General features: G+C 43.2%; 1 protein-coding gene and 1 long non-coding RNA gene across 3 annotated transcripts in view; one reads left to right on the top strand and one right to left on the bottom strand.

Annotated features, from left to right (window-relative positions):
* Positions 1 to 237: 237 nt before the first annotated feature.
* Positions 238 to 17128, top strand: LOC106731797 (integumentary mucin B.1). 2 transcript variants are annotated; one of them, XR_012903479.1, is made up of 4 exons: positions 238 to 640; positions 11046 to 11094; positions 12504 to 12612; positions 15457 to 17128. XR_012903479.1 is itself a non-coding variant. In XM_014572166.3 (4 exons), exons 1-4 carry the CDS (start codon positions 4924 to 4926, stop codon positions 15602 to 15604), a joined length of 417 nt encoding a protein of 138 aa, XP_014427652.2. In that variant the 5' UTR covers positions 4910 to 4923; the 3' UTR covers positions 15605 to 17128. The 2 variants fall into 2 exon arrangements, 1 of the variants encoding a protein (XP_014427652.2); XM_014572166.3 differs by lacking the exon at positions 238 to 640 and adding an exon at positions 4910 to 5034.
* Positions 4964 to 18248, bottom strand: part of LOC142829146 (uncharacterized) — a 40870-nt gene continuing 27585 nt past the window's right edge. The window contains exons 2-3 of the long non-coding RNA XR_012903483.1: positions 9285 to 9546; positions 4964 to 5100 (exon numbers count right to left, since the gene is read on the bottom strand). This is a non-coding gene — a long non-coding RNA (uncharacterized LOC142829146). The remainder of the gene's footprint in view (positions 5101 to 9284; positions 9547 to 18248) is intronic.

The raw sequence follows: 18248 nt of genomic DNA, 5'->3' as shown, positions 1-18248 counted from the left end.
ATAACATGACAAATCTAGTGAAACTGTTTGTCCATAAGCATTGCTTCAACACCCATGACACCACGCAGCTAAGGATCTCTGTATTAGGAATTTTGTCCCACCAATTCACATGGGCGATCTTTCTGAGGCAGAGCATATGGAACCGATCAAGTTTCAAAATGTGATGGCAACATCTGGTCTATGACTGACCAATACAGCAGGATATTCAGGACAACTTCTTGATAAATTTCATATGAATGCAATAGTTTAACACCATGGTCATTCCGTAAGTGTTTGGTCAATCTTATGAAGGCAGCACTGCCTTTGGCTAGTCCAGCAGATACACCATCGTCAGCATTTGTGCTGGAGAACAATATGTTTCCAAGGTAGAGAAACTTACCAATAGCCTTCAGAACAGTAACAGCAGCAGTGATCACTGGGGTGCTGGGCTCTTTCTGAAAAGACTAGGACATAATCTCTGTCTTCTTGAGGCTCACAGCGAGTCCAAAATGATCAAAAAGTTCCTGTGCATCCTTGATTGAATGAGCCAACAATGCACAGTCACCAACAAACAGGCAGTCACAGATAGTTGTAGTGAATGCTTTGGTGTGAGCCTGAGGTCTTCAGAAGTTGAATATGCAACCAGTTTGGAACTGAAGAGGTATGCCCAATTCTATAATTCTTGAAAGCAATTAAGAGCATAATTGCTGTAAATGTTGAACAGGAAAGGAGCACGGGCACATCCTTGCTCTGTACCATTTGATTCTTTATAGGGCACTAATTTCTCTTCATTGTTAATGATGTGACCCAGTCTACTATCATCAAAGGTCTGAACTGCATTGATGAATTTTTTGGGACAGACAGTTTGCCCAAGTACCTTCCAAAGCCCATTTCTGTTGACTGTGTCAAATACCTTGTTCAAGTCAATGAAAATTATGTGGAGATCCTGATGTTGCTCTCCACATTTTTCTTGGATCTGCCTGGCTGTGAATATCATACTGGCAGTGCCTTGACTGGCATGAAATCCACGCTGACTTTCAGGAATGACTCATAGACTTTAAGGTCAGAAGGGACCATTATGATCATCTAGTCTGACCCCCTGCACAGTGCAGGCCACAGAATCTCGCCCACTCCTCCTAGAATAATCCTCTTTCCTATATCTCAGATATTGAAGCCTTCAAATAGTTTGAAGACCCTAAGATGCAGAGAATCCACCAGCTGTGATCTGTACCCCATGCTACAGAGGAAGGCGAAAAACCTCCAGGGTCTCTGCCAATCTACCCTGGAGGAAAATTCCTTACCGACCCCAAACATGGTGATCAGCTAAACCCTGAGCATGTGGGCAAGACTCACCAGCCAGACACCCAGAAAGTTCTCTATAGTAACTCCTATCATCCCTCCATTGACCTATTTCCCACTGATAATGAATGGTCAATTAGTTACCAAGATCCTGTTATCTCATCAAACCATCCCCTTCATAAACCCATCTAGTTTAATCTTGAATGATGCCATTTGTAACTCATGTAAAGACAGCCAGTTGTAGGCGATGCAGGCCAGTATCTTACCATTTATAGACAGTAGTGAGATGCCCCAGTGGTCATCACAGCATGCACCGTCACCTTTTCTCTTGTATGTGTGTACAATTAGGGCATCTTTGAAGTTCTGGGGGACTTGCTTTTTCTCCCAAATTGTGATAAATAAATGGGTGAGACAGTGTATCAGCTGGGTACCATCAGCTTTAAACATTTCTGATGGGATCACATCACTTATGGATTTTATCTGCTTGACAGCTTTTTGTACCCCATCAAGATTGGCAGTGTAATCAGCTGTGAATCATAGAATGATAGGGTTGGAAGAGATTTCAGGAGGTCAAAGAGTCCAACTCCCACCCAAAGAAGGACTAACCGCATACCAGCCAGGGCTTTGTCTAGCTGGGACTTAAAAACCTCTAGGGATGGAGACTTCAACACTTCTCTAGGTAACCTGTTCCAGTGCTTCACCACCCTCCCTGTGAAATAGTTTTTCCTAATATCCAACTGTGGCGGGGTCTGCCCACCCTGTCACGTGACTATGGCTATTCCAACATGCAGACGCTGCACTTGATTGATCACCAGACTCGCAGCCCACTTGCTAGTACATAATTCCCTTGCCCCGTGCAATACTCTCAGTCTGCTCCACAGGGCTAACGGTCTCCTAGTCACAATTAATAGATGTCCCCGACCCCAGAGTACTAGGGCCTAATGGCCAGAGTCACTAAGTGCCCCTGGTTGCAGGGCAGTAATGCCTAATGGCCAGAGTCAGGGTTTTGCCCCTGGTAGGGGGGCCTGGGCCACCCTGCTCCACCATGTCCTGACCCAGGGCCCTATGAGCGTAGGGGTTGCCTACTGCTCCATCTTGGAGGGGACTCCTGCCGAAATGCGCTGAGGATACCTGGATGGGAGGGGCTGAAAATAATCAGCGTAGTGACATTCCGCAAGAGGGTTTTTCTTGCTCAAGTAGGGGCAGTGTAGACAGCTCCTTCTGGCGCAAGAGCCTCTTCTGCAAAAATGGTGGCTCATTAGGTATGCAAATGAGGCTCGGCAGTATTCCACACTTAGCCTCATTTGCATATTTCTCGTGCAAGAAGCCGCGAGTGTAGACCTAGCCAAGATGTCACACTCAGTTTTCCAGATATGTGTAGACTTTAAAACCAGAAGAGAACGTTAGGTCATTTAATCTGACTATGACTCTGAAGGACGGGTAGTAGAGGGTTCTCACGAGATGGCCTAAAGGATGGCTTACATTACCAGGTCTACCCTGGTAGGTCGCTTTATTATATTCTGCTTTTATTTATTGGTTTGCTTGTTTGTTTTATAGTATTTGGCTTGTATTTTTATATTCATTTTTTTCTATTATGTTTGTGACACAAAGAATCTACAGGACTGTATTCTGTATGATTAGGTTAAGCAACTTAGTCTATTGTTAAGTAGGTTTGTGATCTTTGGCATAGATAAATGGCCTAACGGGTCGCTCTTTTAGAGAGGGGGAAGCTAGACATGTTTACTGAAGTATAGAAGTTGTAACTTAACAGGAGACGGTGATCACTGGGACTACAGCAGGAACATGAAAGTAATCATCATAAACCAGTTTGGGCAGGAAGTAACAGGTTTGAGAATGAGCTAATTGACATGAATATGTATGGTCATTTTAGCCTATGGAATAAGTGTATTCTGATATTATATGTGGGAGGAAGATATATGCGGACATGGAAGGTTAGGTAATGGCATAAATATTTGTGCTAGTCCTTGGGCCATATAAAAGGAAAAACCACCATATGATATTAGCAGTGAATCTCTATCAAGGATCTACAGACCTCTGGAAATCTGCAAGCTAATTTCAAGGGGTCTGTGAAGCAGGGCTGCCTTTAGACTGACTGGGGACCAGGTCAGAAAACTTGTACCCCTGAGCCCTTGTGCCCATTGCTGAAGTTCCAAGCTTTGAGCCACCAGCACTTCATAGGGCCAAAGCTCTGAGCCCCGCAGCAGAAGCCCAGAGCCCCTGCATCCTATGGCACAGAACACCTGAGTGTTCCTCTGCCCCCCATCCCACAAGTCTAAAGTTCAGAGCCCCATCACCCCATGAGTCAGAAGGAATGGTGTCCCTGTTTGTCAGAAACTGGGAATGGATGTTAGGGGAGGGGTCACGTGATCACCTGTATTTTCATTCACTCTAGAGAACCTGGCATTGGTAACTATCAGAGGACAGGATACTGGGCTAGTTGGACCTTTGGTATGACCCAATGTGGCTGTTCTTATGTTCTTAAGCCCTGAGCCCTTGCACTCCATGGGTCATAGGTCCCAATCCCTGCCACCCTGTGACTGAAGCCAAAGGCCCTGGCACCCAGTGGGGCAGAATCTCCAAGCCTTAGTAGCCCATGGCTGAAATCCCAAGCCCTAAGGCCTCAACCCTAATGCCCTGACCCCAAGCTTCTTCCCTCCTTGCCCATAGCTAAAGATCTGAGTACACCCGCTCCCCAGTTGGGTCCTGGAGTTTTTATATCATGTTGCAGGGGTGGGAGTCAGAAAGAAAAAGGTTGAGAACTCCTGGTATTAGGATTGTTTGGCTACTTCTGAATTTTTCCTTCAGCTTTTATTATATGTGGGAGATAGATATTGGCATGGAAGGTTGGGTGTTGGCATGAATATTTGTGCTAGTGCTCAGGCTCTATAAAAGAGAAAACAACCATATCTATTGGATGTCCACTGTTATCTTAGCTACTCAGCATTTGACCCTCAGAGTCTAGTCTATTTTGGGTATTGAGGAACCTTGCCCATTGTACTTATTTGGCATGCCAGAGGCAAGGCTGGTCCTTTGTCTCTTGCCATCAGGTCCCCAAAGAAGGGTTTGAATATACTAATCTACAAGATTTTTTTTAAAGAATGATACCTCTGGTACTCCCAGTAGTGTATTACTCTCTTTTGGTTCTGTGGCTTGGACTTATTTTAATAAGTCTGTAAGGCTGTGTTTTGTCCTCAGCTTCAGTGTACTTGGTTTACACCCCAAAGGTCCTTATGAGATATTGAACTCACCACATTTAATTCTGTGTAGTGTGATGCTGGGACAAGAACCTTATCTTCCGGTCAGAGCCTCTAAAATCAGGCAACACACTCTCTGGAGGCTGCTTTCCCCACAAGACTCTCTCTCTCTTTAATCTCTGTCAGCCATCTCAGGACCCCTCATCTCCCTCCTCCCGAGTACAGCGGGGTTTGGGCTCTGTTACGTAGTTATCCAATGAGAACAAAGGGGCAGGGTAGGTGTGAGCACAGGGATATTAGACCTCTTGCTGCTGAGGAGCAGTAGCACATAAAGGGAAAGCAAGGGAAGGATCACTTTACCCTCTGTCTCCCCAAAACAGTTGCCTCTACAACAATGGCATTTGAAAGCAAGAGGCATTTTCCCCTCCCCATGTTTGCTGCTGGTTGCCTCTGTGCTTGGCTTTTCTGGTTTTCCATATGTTGCCCGCTGCTCCAGTCTAATGGTGTCGATGCTTCTGGTGTTGAACCTCCATGCATTAAGGTGAGACTAGGAAAGTAGATTGGTCCATTTGCGCTTCTTCTCTACATTTCCAGTGCATCTGAAATACTGTAGAGAGAGAGTGAAAAATTAAAATATGTGTTTGTTGGTCATCCTAGACGAATTAATTAACTGTGTTTTATTTTTTTCTGTTGCTGTATCACTCGTACTTCCAGGGATCATGGAAAAGAGGAATTGTACTCTTCTTTGTACAATTCTTCAATATTATATAGCCCTTACTTGTAACAGTGAGGGGCACTGACAACATCTTAAAATAAGTGAAGGTTTACAGGTCACCATGACATACTATAATAATTTTTGTATTCGCATGTATAAGTTAATAGATTTAACTGGCTTCCAGATGAGCTACTTTAGTGATCTATGTATCAGATTTTAAATACCTATTTCAATGGAATACAGAAGTGTCAGCTTAGTTGTTAATGCTTTCAAGGTGGGTCAAATAAATTTCATGTATCTTACTGACTGAGAACCTTTTGAATGAGGACCTATCAGTCAAGATCCTGTCATCTTTGAACTTACTATGTTCTGAAGGATACATTATTTTTAAAAAATTCAACAGTATTCTACAATGACCGACCCAAACACTCTTATTTACCTTAGTATTATTACAGGAGTTTGGCACACATTTATAGAATATTGTTGTATTATTTTATTATGCATGGAGTCATTTATTGTTAAGTAGTAATGGGGAAACATCCACTGATATTTGTCAAAGATTTTTACTCTGTGAAAAATAATGAACTGCATGATAATGAAAAAGGTCAGGATATCGTTTATCACCTTTTTTAATTACTTAGATGTTGGAAGTCAAACTGAAATCTGGTTTTAAACTGTATGTCCTTTGACATTTGCACTGCCTGTTGGATGTTCGCTTATCTATCTGACAATAGAGGCAGTTCTTGCTGCATCCTGGTTCAATATCCTCCTTATATGCACCTGCACAGTGACCTCAGCCTCTGTCCTGGAGGCCTTTGTGGGTTCCTTTCCTGTATTCTTTGAGAACCAAATTCTGGTCTCATAAAATGTCAGGGTGATGCTCACCATTGATTACATTAGAGTCTGAACTTAATCTTCTGCCGATATCAGAATATAGTTTGTCATTATACAGTAGGAATTTGTGTTAATAAATGTGTGATTACAGTAATGCAATGTGTCAAGAGGTAGATAAATGTGAAGAAATGCTAATTGAAACAGTGAACACATGAAGGCGGAACAGTGTTCCCAGCCTCTGAAGAGGAACAGTCATGGTGGGGGAACTGGAACATTTCTCAACAGCAACTAAGCATGGCCGAGGGGTAGAACATGGATAACTTTGTGTTTGCTGAAGTTACTCCATCTATTTGTTAGAGACTCCCTTCTTCCGAGACATGGTTATAACATTCTAAAGCACCTCAGAGGACATCTATGTGGAAAAAACATGTCCCTAGAGAGGAGGCTGAAGTCATTCTATATACAAGGCAGCAGTTTCTTTCTAAGTGCACTACATTTTGACATTTGAATTTCTCACTTCATCTTAAACGTTCCAGTGAGCTATGGGAAAGTGACTCAGATAACATCAGTTGGGCTACAGAGTACTATTGCAGACCTCCCTTGCGTCTGTTTACTGCTCTTGCTTTTATCCCATTACATGCTACTTTTCAGTGTGTATAAGAGGAGAACAGCAACACAAAGTACCTACTCAACTCGATGGGCCAAATTAAATCTCAGAAATATATGATGTGTCTCATGTTTGAGGTACCTTTTGGCATTCCAGATAACAAATACATAGCTCACAGACAAAAAATATATCGAAGTAAACCAGGATGCAGCAGAAGGTGAGTAACATTAGGCTGGGCTCTTGGTAATCATCCCCATGTGGGGCAAATTAGGGAAATAATGTGTTAAGGACTGAATAATTACCCAGTTAAAAAGGTGGCTCAGCTCAAGAGGTCAGTTGGGAAGAATAGCTATAGAAGCCAAAGCTCTCAGGGTATGTCTACACTACCCTCCTAGTTCGAACTAGGAGGGTAATGTATGCATACCGCACTTGCTAATGAAGCTCGGGATTTGAATTTCCCGGGCTTCATTAGCATAAGCGGGGAGCCGCCATTTTTAAATCCCCGCTGCTTCGAACCCCGTGCAGCGCGGCTACACGGGGCTCGAACTAGGTAGTTCGGACTAGGGTGCCTACTCCGAACTACCGGTACACCTCGTTTCACAAGGAGTAATGGTAGTTCGGAATAGGAACCTAGTCCGAACTACCTAGTTCGAGCCCCGTGTAGCCGCGCTGCACGGGGTTCGAAGCAGCGGGGATTTAAAAATGGCGGCTCCCCGCTTATGCTAATGAAGCCCGGGAAATTCAAATCCCGGGCTTCATTAGCAAGTGCGGTATGCATACATTACCCCGCTAGTTCGAACTAGCGGGGTAGTGTAGACATACCCTCAGAGAAGTGAGATCTTGATCTACTCTCACCCTCTACCTAGGGAGAATGTAAACATCTTGAGGAGGGTTGAACTGTGAATAAAGCATTGGGTTTTGAACTTGCCACAACTTCTCTGTGAATATTGTCTGCAATAAGGAGACCAAATGAAGGAACCTCACCCTACCATACAGGGTTGTTTTCCTTTTATGTTCCCCATGCTGGTATGTCTTTAAGCTCTCAGAAAGCCTCTGGCATGGAGCAGATAGCTAATGTCCAGTGCAAAGGTTTCCTAATAAATCATCTCTGACATTCCCTTGTATCATTTCCAAGAGGGCTTCATGCTCTTCCACACTGTGAAATGTTATTGCTTCCTAGCCCTAGTCACGAAAAAATGTACTTGCAAGCAGAGCTGCCTGAATAGTGTTTGGCAAATACACCTCAACGAGTATCATTATTTTCAACTAGCACTTTAGATAATGCATATTTTGCCATATGTAACTAAGTTGTTAGCACACTATTAATTAATGAAGTATTTGATTAAACAATCATGTTCATACACTAATTTATTCAGGGTGCAGAGGATTAGCCCAAGGCCTAGGCCCCACTTATGTCTCATCAGTGTCAGTAACAACAAGGAAATTGATTTTCCATCTGTTAGTGTGATATGCTACAAACTCTTACAAACCAGGACCCATCTATGACAATATGGCTGACAGACCATTGTCTAGTTCAGCTGTTCTCAACTGTGGGTCTGCACCCCATTGGGGGCCACAAGCTGGTTTCAGTGGATCCAAAAAGCAAGGTTGGCTTTAGGGCCCAGGACTGGAGCCCAAGCCAGAAAGCTGAGAGTTCTGAGTCCTGGTACCCCACAGCTGAAGTCCTGAAACCCCCAACCATGCAGGACTAAAGCCCAGAGCCATGGCACTCCACAGGGAGGCAGCCCAGAGCCATGGCATCCCACAGGTTGGAAGCCTCAAGCCTCCATACCCTCAGGGCTAATACTTGGTTAATCCTCTGGGTTGAATACCCTAAATTCTGCCATCCCACAGCTGAAGCCCAGAACCACAAGCCTCCCAGGACAAGGACCCTACCCCGCAGGAGAAGCCCTGAGTCCCAATTCCCCGTGCCTTGCTAGTCGGGAGCCCAGCATCCCATGGGACAGGAGCTCTGGTGCTCCACAGGGAAGAACCTCCGAGCCCTCTCCCACACCTGCCCTCGCAGCTGATGCTCCAAGCCCCTAGCTTTGCTGCCTCACAGGGAAGAAGCCTCAAGCTGCTCTCTGCCTCTGCAGCTGAAGACCTGAAACACACAAACACCCATCTAAGTCCTGGAGTTTTTTATAGTTGGGGGAGAGAGGAGAATTATTTACCTCAAAGAAGCCTGGGAACCAACACGTCTGCATAGTGTGTTATACTTTTAATTTGTAACCAGTGAATTCAAAATTTCTTTTTGCTGAATAGATGGAGAGTGGCTCTAGGATAGACAGAATTAAGGATTTGTAGGGAGTTTGGAATATTGTATATTATTTATATGTGCACATTTAATTAAAAGTTTTTATCGTATGGGTTGATAGTATAATTAAATATTTATCTATCTTCCTTTGATTGCTCATTTCCATATTTGGAGATTTTCTAAACTGTAGTGCTCCTTGGTGTACATACATAACTGTGAGCTCAAATTAAAATTATCAAAGTTTTGCCTGTCAATTTACTTGGCTGTTCTGTGCTGCATGTTTCTTTGTTCTAAAGATATCTGTTGTGGAGGAACAGTATGGAGTTACTAGCTCCCTCATTCTCTCCTTTCTTTAAAACTTTTTTTTTTTAATATTACCTATGCATGAGTTTCCAAAGAGATTTAATGTGGTTCAAAGTTCTTCATCGATTGGTGTCCCTGTGGATGCTCCACTCAGGTCTAAGTGCGTCCCTGTGCCGGGGATCGGATATTTTCAGTAGCAGTGCCCCTCGTGCCACACCTGCACACTCAGCTCCTCCCCCTCTCCCTCCTTGGAGGCCATGGAGTGCGTGGCTCAAGTCCCATTAGTTCCTTTTCAATCGTCCCTGGCTGAAGACGGAGCTCAGCAGTGCTCTTCCTCCTAAGAGAGAAAAATTGAATCCTTACATATTTCTTTCCTTTTACCTCATAGTTTTACTTAGTTTAACCTTCTCAATGTTAACTTTTAAAAAAAAGCGGCAGCCGCGGTGGCTTTTCTTTTCCACTACAATGCCGGGTTCCCCTGGCTTCAAAAGATATGACTCCTGCAGAGACTCAATGCCTACTTCACATGGCCATTCCTCATGTGTCAAATGCCTAGGGGAGTCTCACATGGCACAGAAATGCCCGTGTTGGCTGAGCATGTCAGCAAGGGTGAGAAAAGACCAAGAATCGCGGCTCAAAGCAATTCCCTGGGAAAAGTCTCTTCAGTCACCAAGGGACAAACCAAAGGACATGCGGGTGCAGCAAAAGCCCTCCAGTAGGGCAGCTTCCTCGCCTCGCAAAGGCTTTCAAGCCTCAAGGGCTTCCCTGGCATGCTCCCTGTCCGAGCTGTCTAGAGCCTCTCGTTCCCCAGTACCATCAGCGTCTGGTACCGCAGAGAAACGCTAATCAGTGCCAACCAGGAGAGCTGAGGCACAAACTAAGAACGCACCACAGGCGAACATCTGTAGAACAGCCACAAGGTCCTCGCACCATACTTTCATGCATCACTATGCCCTACGCAAAGGGCCGGTGCCTTCTACATCTCTAGCAGATGCAGTTCTTCTTCCTTTCACTTAGAGAGATTCCAGTGCCCACCTCCATTGGGCGGATACTGTTATGGAGTCACCTGAGTGGAGCACCCACAGGGACACCACTCAGCGAAGAAGAAGAAGTTATTCACCCTGTGCAGTAACGGTAGTTCTTCAAGATGTGTGTCCCTGTGGGTGCTCCACTGCCCTCCCGTCCTCTCCTCTGCTTGGAGTCTTCAGGTACTTCAGGTAGAAAAGGAACAGATGGGACTCACACAATGCGCGCACTCCACAGCCTCTGAGGGGGGGGCGCCCTGAGTGCGTAGGCATGGCATGAGGGACACTGCTACTGAAAATCTCTGATCCCCGGTGCAGGGATGCACCGAGACCTGAGTGGAGCACACACAGGGACACACATCTCGAAGACTGTTACTGCACAGGGTGAATAACTTCTTCTTTCCAAGGATGGTAATGAGCTTTTTTCAAACTAGAAAGACACAAAAAAAGAGTCAAGTATAAGACAAATGTTATACCAAGTAATTTGTAATTTACTGTAACTCCAAAAGAGCATGATAAATGTTATTCAAACTTTGCAGAAAAATTCATTTTAACTTGTAAATTATCACCTTACTGTTCAAACAAAACTGGCAATTTTTCAGGCCACTATAGTTATAAAAAAGCGAAAAATAGGTGAATTCTACTGGAACTCGGTTGCAAACTTAGGATGGATGAAAATATCTTTTCATAACAGTTTAATTTGGTACATAGAACATTAATAGAGTTAAGATCAGTATTGTGCCCTACTAGCAGATACTATTATGGAGAAGACATTCCAGTTAGACACTAATGTATTTATTTTACTTTTTAGGAACACAAAAAGACTGCTGATATGAAAGACTGCTGCTGTTTCCGTTCCTGTAAGTATATTTTGCTCTAGATCGATAGATAGATAGATATTGGAAGCACTAACTCTATTTTAATTGCTGTTTTATTGTGGAGGTTTTTTAACTTCCATTACAATTTGTTGAAATGTGGTTTTGAATTTTTTTAAACAAAGTATGATTGGCTTTTAAAAAAAAACTATTTGTAAATCTAGCCTTGTAATAGTCACAATTCATGCCACCGTGTGGGATATCAAGCCAAGAATATAGCAAAATCTTTTGAATTTGAAAACCTATTGGGCATTATTCTGTGGCCAATTTGTAACTCGAAGGAAAATGACCTAACCAGCTATTTACTAGCCAATATTTGTTACCCAGTTTGGTTTTTTGCTTAAACTAATTTAAAACACTATTTGCAAGTAAAAATCTTGCTCAATATTTTTGAAATTACTAGTGACTGTAGATGGCTAACACAAATCACCTTTAAAAGAACTTGATATTTAGACCGTACTGCTGAGCCACCCACTTTCCGAAGAATCAAGCCTTTTTTCCATTGTTTCAAGTTTTGAACCTGAGATATCTGGACATCCAAAACTTACTGTGGAATACCCAGCCCATCAATCTTATCTGCAGAACATTCTAAATTATTAATTAACTAGAAAATTTACCTAGCATTGTTTGGGTCTTTAACTCAATTAATTTTAGGTTTTTTAAATACAATGAAAATGTACATGCTTCATTTAAGTTATTGCACTAGGGTGGACTGGGGATGAGGGGTTCAGTGTGCAGACTGGTTAGGGGAGAGAGGCCTACCCCAGACCTCTCTCACTGTAGCATCTTGGGGCCAGGTGAGAAGTGCCTCTCCATGGCCATTGCAGCTCCAGTAGACAGAGCCTTGTCTCCCAGCTGGGGCTAATCCAGGTTCTTCTTTCCCTGTGCTTACCAGCCAGAGATTGGAATGAAGAAAACTGCACATTTTCCCCTCGCTTACTGACAAAGGGGAACAGATAGCAATACTCACATACGAATGGGGGGGCCTTCAGCCCCCTCCGCCCTCCCTAAAGGGCACCTGGGGTAGGAGGCTGAGAGCTGGGGAAGTCCTGGATGGGGGAGGGGGACATCCCCAGCCAGCCCCTTTAATCTGCCTGGTAATTCTGTCTCTTTTCTGTATGGGATGTGCCTGGAATGGGATTGCTTCTCAGAAAACCATTTTCCTGGCACAACCAAGCCCTGACCTTGCTTTAAGTTATAAGAGGAAGCTGTATGCCAAATTTGGTGGTCCTAGATCTTAATGTTCAGGAGAACTTCTTGAACAAACAGATGGACAGAGAATCAGACAGTCTCAAATATATAGGAAAAAGATATATAATCAGCATAGGCACATTTATTCTTAACTAGTGCTATTCAATACAAGTCTTCTCTTATAACTGTAATCTCTCTTTTAGGTGAGAAAACGTGCAAGCCGGTACCTACAGTCATAGAGTATACACACAAACGTTGTAGCACTTCAGTTAATGCTTCCAAATGCAGCGATCATTGCAGCAAAAAAGAAAAGTAAGTTATCAGGCTGTATTTAAACAAATTCAAACTGATTTCTTATTGGAAATGTCTTTGAGATGCTCAATTGTATGAGACAAATTATTTGATTTTTTAAATGATACTATAAAAGATGGAGTACCTGTTTTTCTCCTGTGCTTACATAACTCTAGGAGAGATGAACCCATTATAGGTAACTGTCATAGAAAAAGTCAGGAAAAATTGATTTCAGCACACATCATGATCCCTGTATGCCCAGGCACAGAGAAGCCACCATGTGAGTATGGTATGAGGCTTGATGGATCCAGGAGTGAGAGAAGTTGGAATCTGATATCAGCTGCTTTCCTACAGAATGGTAGTTTCCATTTGGGAGGTGTTGATGCTCTGTAAACAGCAGTAGGTAGCAGCAGAGGATGAATGTAAGCATTAGGAGTATAGCTATGTAGAGGCCTTAAGCTTCTGCTTTTGATCCCAAAATATGTGTGGATCCCAAGAAATCTGCTGGATTAGAAAAAGAAGCATTGCAGTGGGAAAAGCTCCTTACAGTGGAATGACAATGAGGAGGAAATGCCAAGAGTTGAAAGTCTGAATATCTTTCCTTTCGCAAGATGTTCTTGCATGAAGGGAAGGTCAGTGAGAGAAGAAGTTGAGGTCCATATAACCCAAGGTATTTATGTGCCTATCTCCCTTGAAATCAATGGAAATTAGGCACTTAAATAACTTTTTGTATCTGGGCCTTTGTTCCTCACTAGATCCATTATTTCTATTATGTTTGATTCAGGTATAAACCCTCACTGGAACTGTAAATAAAATCTCTCTATAGTTATTCAAGCAACTTTCAGAACAAAATACAGAACAGTATCTAAAGGAGTTAGCAAATTAATTTATTGTGTGTTACTGTGTTTTAAAAGAAACCCTTTCTAAAAATGAAGCGAAGATTTGAAAGTGGTGCAAGTAAGAGATGGTGAAAGCAACAGAGTGAAGCACCAGTTAAGAGTTTAAAGCCAATAACATAATTTCTCACAGAAAGATGCCTCAGCCATTAGACAGTGACCATACTGGCAGTGACACTTCCAGTTCTGATGATGAAAACTTTGTACTTGAGCTTCTTAGCAAGTATGATACACTTTTATCAGGCCATGTTAAGTGTGTTTGTGAATCACAAGGCAGCGGAAAATATATGGAAGTTCATTATCTGTCTACTGGAATACAAAACGAGTTTATTTAGATGTGTGGAACATTTGTGCAAACAACAATTCTTGAAGAGATACGACATGCAAAATACTTTTCTATTATTATTGATGCAACTCCAGACTTTTCTCATAAAGAACAGATGACCTTGGTTGGTCAATATGTTAAAAATGCAGGAAATTCAAAAGCTTCAATTGAACTATTCATTTTGTTCGATAATTTCACAAAAAAACCCTGGAAAATAAATCACCGCTCATGTATTAGAAATTCTGAAAGGCTTCAAATTAAATTTTCAAGGCTGCATTGGTCAGTCCTATGACAGTGGATCCAATATTGCTGGGAAGTACACTGGAGTACAAGCAGTCCTTCTTGAGCAAAATCCAAACTGTATTTTCTCCAGTTGTGGCAACTGCACACTGAATCTTGTCAGCATTCATTGTGCTGAATCATGCAAGGAAGCAGTCACATACTTTGGAACAATCCAGCAATTGTACAACCTCTTCAGTAGCAATCCTTGAAAGTGGGAAATTCTGAAGCAACATCTGCCTGTTTTCCTTCACAGAATGTCAACAATAAGATGGTCAGCTTGAATTGATGATATTAAACCAGTTGCATGGCATTGGACTCTGTGAGAAAGGCTTTAAGTGAGCTTGAATATCTTATTCTCACAGCACATGCTCACACTGAGCTTAAGTCAATTCAGAAGTATACATCCAAATTTGAATGCATTTCAAAGTCATCCATGTGGATGAAGCTACTAAAAATGATCCATGAAACTAATCATGTAATTGAAGCATGCAATGCTACATTAGATGTTCATAGGGATAACATTGAACAGCTTCTTAAAGATATTCAAAGATTCATGATAAATGGGACCCAATCCTTTCTGAGTCCAAATCAGTAGCATAGGGTATTGACATTTCAACTGAGTTTTCCACCAATCGCAGCCTAACATCTCAATCTGATGCAAAAAGGCACTATCAAGCCAATTTGTTGTTGTTGTTATTATTGACTCTATAAAATCTGATCTTACATATTGATTGAGTCACTGCGTCAAATTTGTACCCAAGGCCAGAGTCTGCATCCAAACCCTCTGCCCCTGATGGATGAAGGGAGGAAGGATGAGGGACTGAATGGGATGGAATGAGCAGGGGTGGGGCCTTGGAAAAGGGGCACAAAGTAGGTGGAGCCTCTAAAATCAAAGTGGCCTGGGTTTCTATCATTCTCTGAGAGGGCCTGCTTCTAGAGGCTAGGGCCGGCAGGCTGAGGTTGCAGTGCCCCCTGGGGCCTCTCCAGCCACCCATTGATGGGACTGGAAGCTCAGCTGTGGGGAGGGGGGGCTTCATGAGTGGGCAGGCCAGTCAGGCAGCATAGCCTGAGGTGCCTGGGGCCATACTGCCTGCCTGACTCTCTGGGTTAGGGGACCTGGGGCCATGCTTCCTAGCAACCCTGGGCTCCAGAGCTGGGAAGCAGGGTCCAGCATCCACAATGGGAGGGTTAGGGCTAATGGGCATGGAAAGGACAGGACTTCCGGCAGAAGGGGTGGGGCTGGAGACTGACTCCCCAAGGAAGGTGGTCACCCACCACGCAAGTTTAAATCTTGGCACTTTGAAGTTGTATTTAACGTTTCAAAACAATGCAGTTTATTAACAACTTTTTTCTTCCCTTTAGCTTTGATTACAAAGAACGCCAGTGTTGCTGCTGCCAGGAAGATGAAATTGAGTATCAGTCTGGTATTCTTATTTGCAACAAGAAAACAATTGACTTCAAGTACAAAAATGTCCTCTCTTGTGCATGCAAAGATTGTGCAAAACCATAAGATTCTATTATTAGTAAATCAATTGTCTTTTTTCTTTTATAATTTTGATCCTTTCTAACTAGATAACTCTGATTTCAATAATTATCAAACAAACAAAAATAAACATAGGGTCCAGTTTGTTCCATTATTTGAAGAATCCACAGCACATACCCCTACAAACAGCCCACATGGACATCTCTCAAGAGAGTTACTCTGTTGAGCACAATTCACTTCCATTCTATAGTGGCCTACAGAGAGACACATACATAACATGCTATCAGCTTGTGCCAGGATGCCTAGATCCAGGGGTGCTGGAATAATTGGAATAGTGGGAGTACTGAGAGTCAATGAACCAAACTGTAAACCCTGTATGTAATGGAAACCACTTCAAGCCAGGGGATGCGGCAGCTCCTCTACTCCGAGTTCCAGCACTTATTCCTAGATCAATTTGGGATGCATCAGGGCTGAGAGCTGGAGTAGCACCTATTGTACATTGATTGTAAAGAACAGTTAGGATCTAAGGGCCAGCTAGCAAGTGACACGTGCCAGTCATTCTGTTTTTTGCTGAGCTGCATGTTCATGTATAGCAGTGTTCCTTCAGCTTGTGTAACCTACACATCTACTGGGCATGGTTCACAGTCCCAGGTAGTGGCACTTAGACCACTTATAGAGAAAAAGAATGAGTGTGCTCTACAGACTTAACTGGGAGCCAGCTGGCTTTTAGCTCAAAGCTGTAGAGGCTCATGCACTAAGCTCCAGAGATCCCAGGTTCTGCCTGGTGGGGTTACACTCGTGCCTTGTGTTTGGCAGGCACCTTTATTGTGAAGAGGCCACATCCTGCACCTATGCCCATGCTGACTTAAGTCTTGAACCTGCAGCCCTGATTAGGTGGGTGAGGTCTGCAGGACTGGGCCATAAATGTGGAATACTGTGTTTTTCCCAACACAGAAAGCAGAAAAAAACCCATTCCTGTGGTACTGAGCTGGGCCCTTATGCTGTATGTACTGGAGATGGGGGTGTGATGGCAGCACACAAACACATACCTGAGCTAGCTGTGTTCTAGCTGGTGCTCTAGTACCAATAGCAGTGAAGCTGCAGCAGCAGGCCCCAGTGCTGATTAAAGACCTGAGTAAGTCCCCAGCCTTCCAGATGGGCTTCTATAGCTCATGCTTAAGTCTCTGCTGTGGGGGCTTCACCGCAATTGGAACCTACTTGAACTGGGGAGAGTGGGTATGTCTCCATGTGCTACATTCACACGTCTGACTACAGGGTAGACATACCCCAAGACATGATTTCATTTCAAGCCAGATGTAAATCACACATTTCTCTCTCATTATTAGCACCTTACTAATCACATCTGTCAAATAAACATGTTTTTGCATTTAAAATATGGGATTCTTAGTTCATTGTGAGCTGGTGTTTGACTTTATTATTAATTATTTCATAGCAGCTAACTGTGCACTATATGCTTCCCTGAAGACAAAGAAACACACAGCCCCTGCCTCAAAGAGTGACCAGTAAACAATAAGATATGATAGAATGACTGAGAATTATGACCAGAAGGGAGGAGACAGGGAATACAGCACTATGATTGCATGTTGCTCTGTGTGGGAATGTGCCCATAGTGGTGTTTAAGTTAAGCCTTTTATTAATACTTTACAGCAGCAGTTCCCAACAGCTGGGCCATGGACTGCTGCCAGTTTGTGACCCGCTGCGGCCGGGCCATGCTGACTGCCGAAGCTCAAGCTGGCTGTTCACAGTGGCTCAGCTCCAGCATCCGTGGTGGCTGAGGCATGGCAGGAGGAGACGGAGCAGGAGGTGCCTTCCTCCCACCTCCCTCCTCTGTGCTTGGGGATGGAGGAGGCACAAAGGAGTAGGGAGCATGTGCCGCCAATGGCTGCACCCCCAGCCTGCTCAGCTACTTTTGCTACAGTCTAAATGAAACCCATCAGTCATCCCTCCATATATACCCTTCGCCTCCATCATAGTCTGGCTATCTTTATGAAAAAAACTTGCGTTTCTTTGTTAGCAATTTTGTGCTAAACCTATCAGACTGTATCAAAGATGGACCTTACTCATGACAACTGCAACCATCAAGTCTGTGATGACTTGACAAGTCATGGGCTTGCACCTGCTCCATATCTTCCCAACTACCAGGGAAAATGGTGACTGGGAGGATATAATAAGAGACATTATTACAGGCACAAGACAAAACACTCACTGTGAAGAAAGATAGGAAGTATGGCAAAAGACCACCCTGGCTTAACCTATAAAAGTAGAAACTAGGTACAATTACAAAGGATGAATATAAACAAATAACACAAAGTTATAAGGACAAAACGAGAAAGTCAAAAGCACAAAATGAGATTAAAATAGTTAGAGACATAAAGTGTAACAAGAAAACATTCTATACATACATTAGAAGCAAGAGAAAGAACAAGGACAGGGTAGGCCCTTTATTTAATTAGGGAAGAAAAATAATAAGAGAAAATGTGGAAATGGCAAAGGTGCTTAATGACTTCTTCATTTCAGTTTTCATCAAGAAAGTTGTTGGTGATTGGATATCTAAATAGTGAATACCAGTGCAAAAGAGGATCAGAGCCAAAAATTGGAAAAGAACAAGTTAAAAACTACTTTGACAAAATAGATGTCTTCAAGTACACCA

The sequence above is a fragment of the Pelodiscus sinensis genome, chromosome 1, assembly GCF_049634645.1.
Source record: "Pelodiscus sinensis isolate JC-2024 chromosome 1, ASM4963464v1, whole genome shotgun sequence".
Taxonomy (NCBI): Eukaryota; Metazoa; Chordata; order Testudines; family Trionychidae; genus Pelodiscus; species Pelodiscus sinensis.
This window is presented reverse-complemented; position numbering and strand designations above follow the sequence as displayed.

What these genes read in the sequence shown, in the direction of transcription:
- LOC106731797 (XM_014572166.3), top strand. Translation starts at nt 4,924, where the DNA reads ATGTTTGCTGCTGGTTGCCTCTGTGCTTGGCTTTTCTGGTTTTCCATA. An exon ending in TTGAACCTCCATGCATTAAG is followed by an intron (nt 5,035 to 11,045) that starts GTGAGACTAGGA and finishes TTTACTTTTTAG; the next exon opens with GAACACAAAAAGACTGCTGA. An exon ending in CATTGCAGCAAAAAAGAAAA is followed by an intron (nt 12,613 to 15,456) that starts GTAAGTTATCAG and finishes TCTTCCCTTTAG; the next exon opens with CTTTGATTACAAAGAACGCC.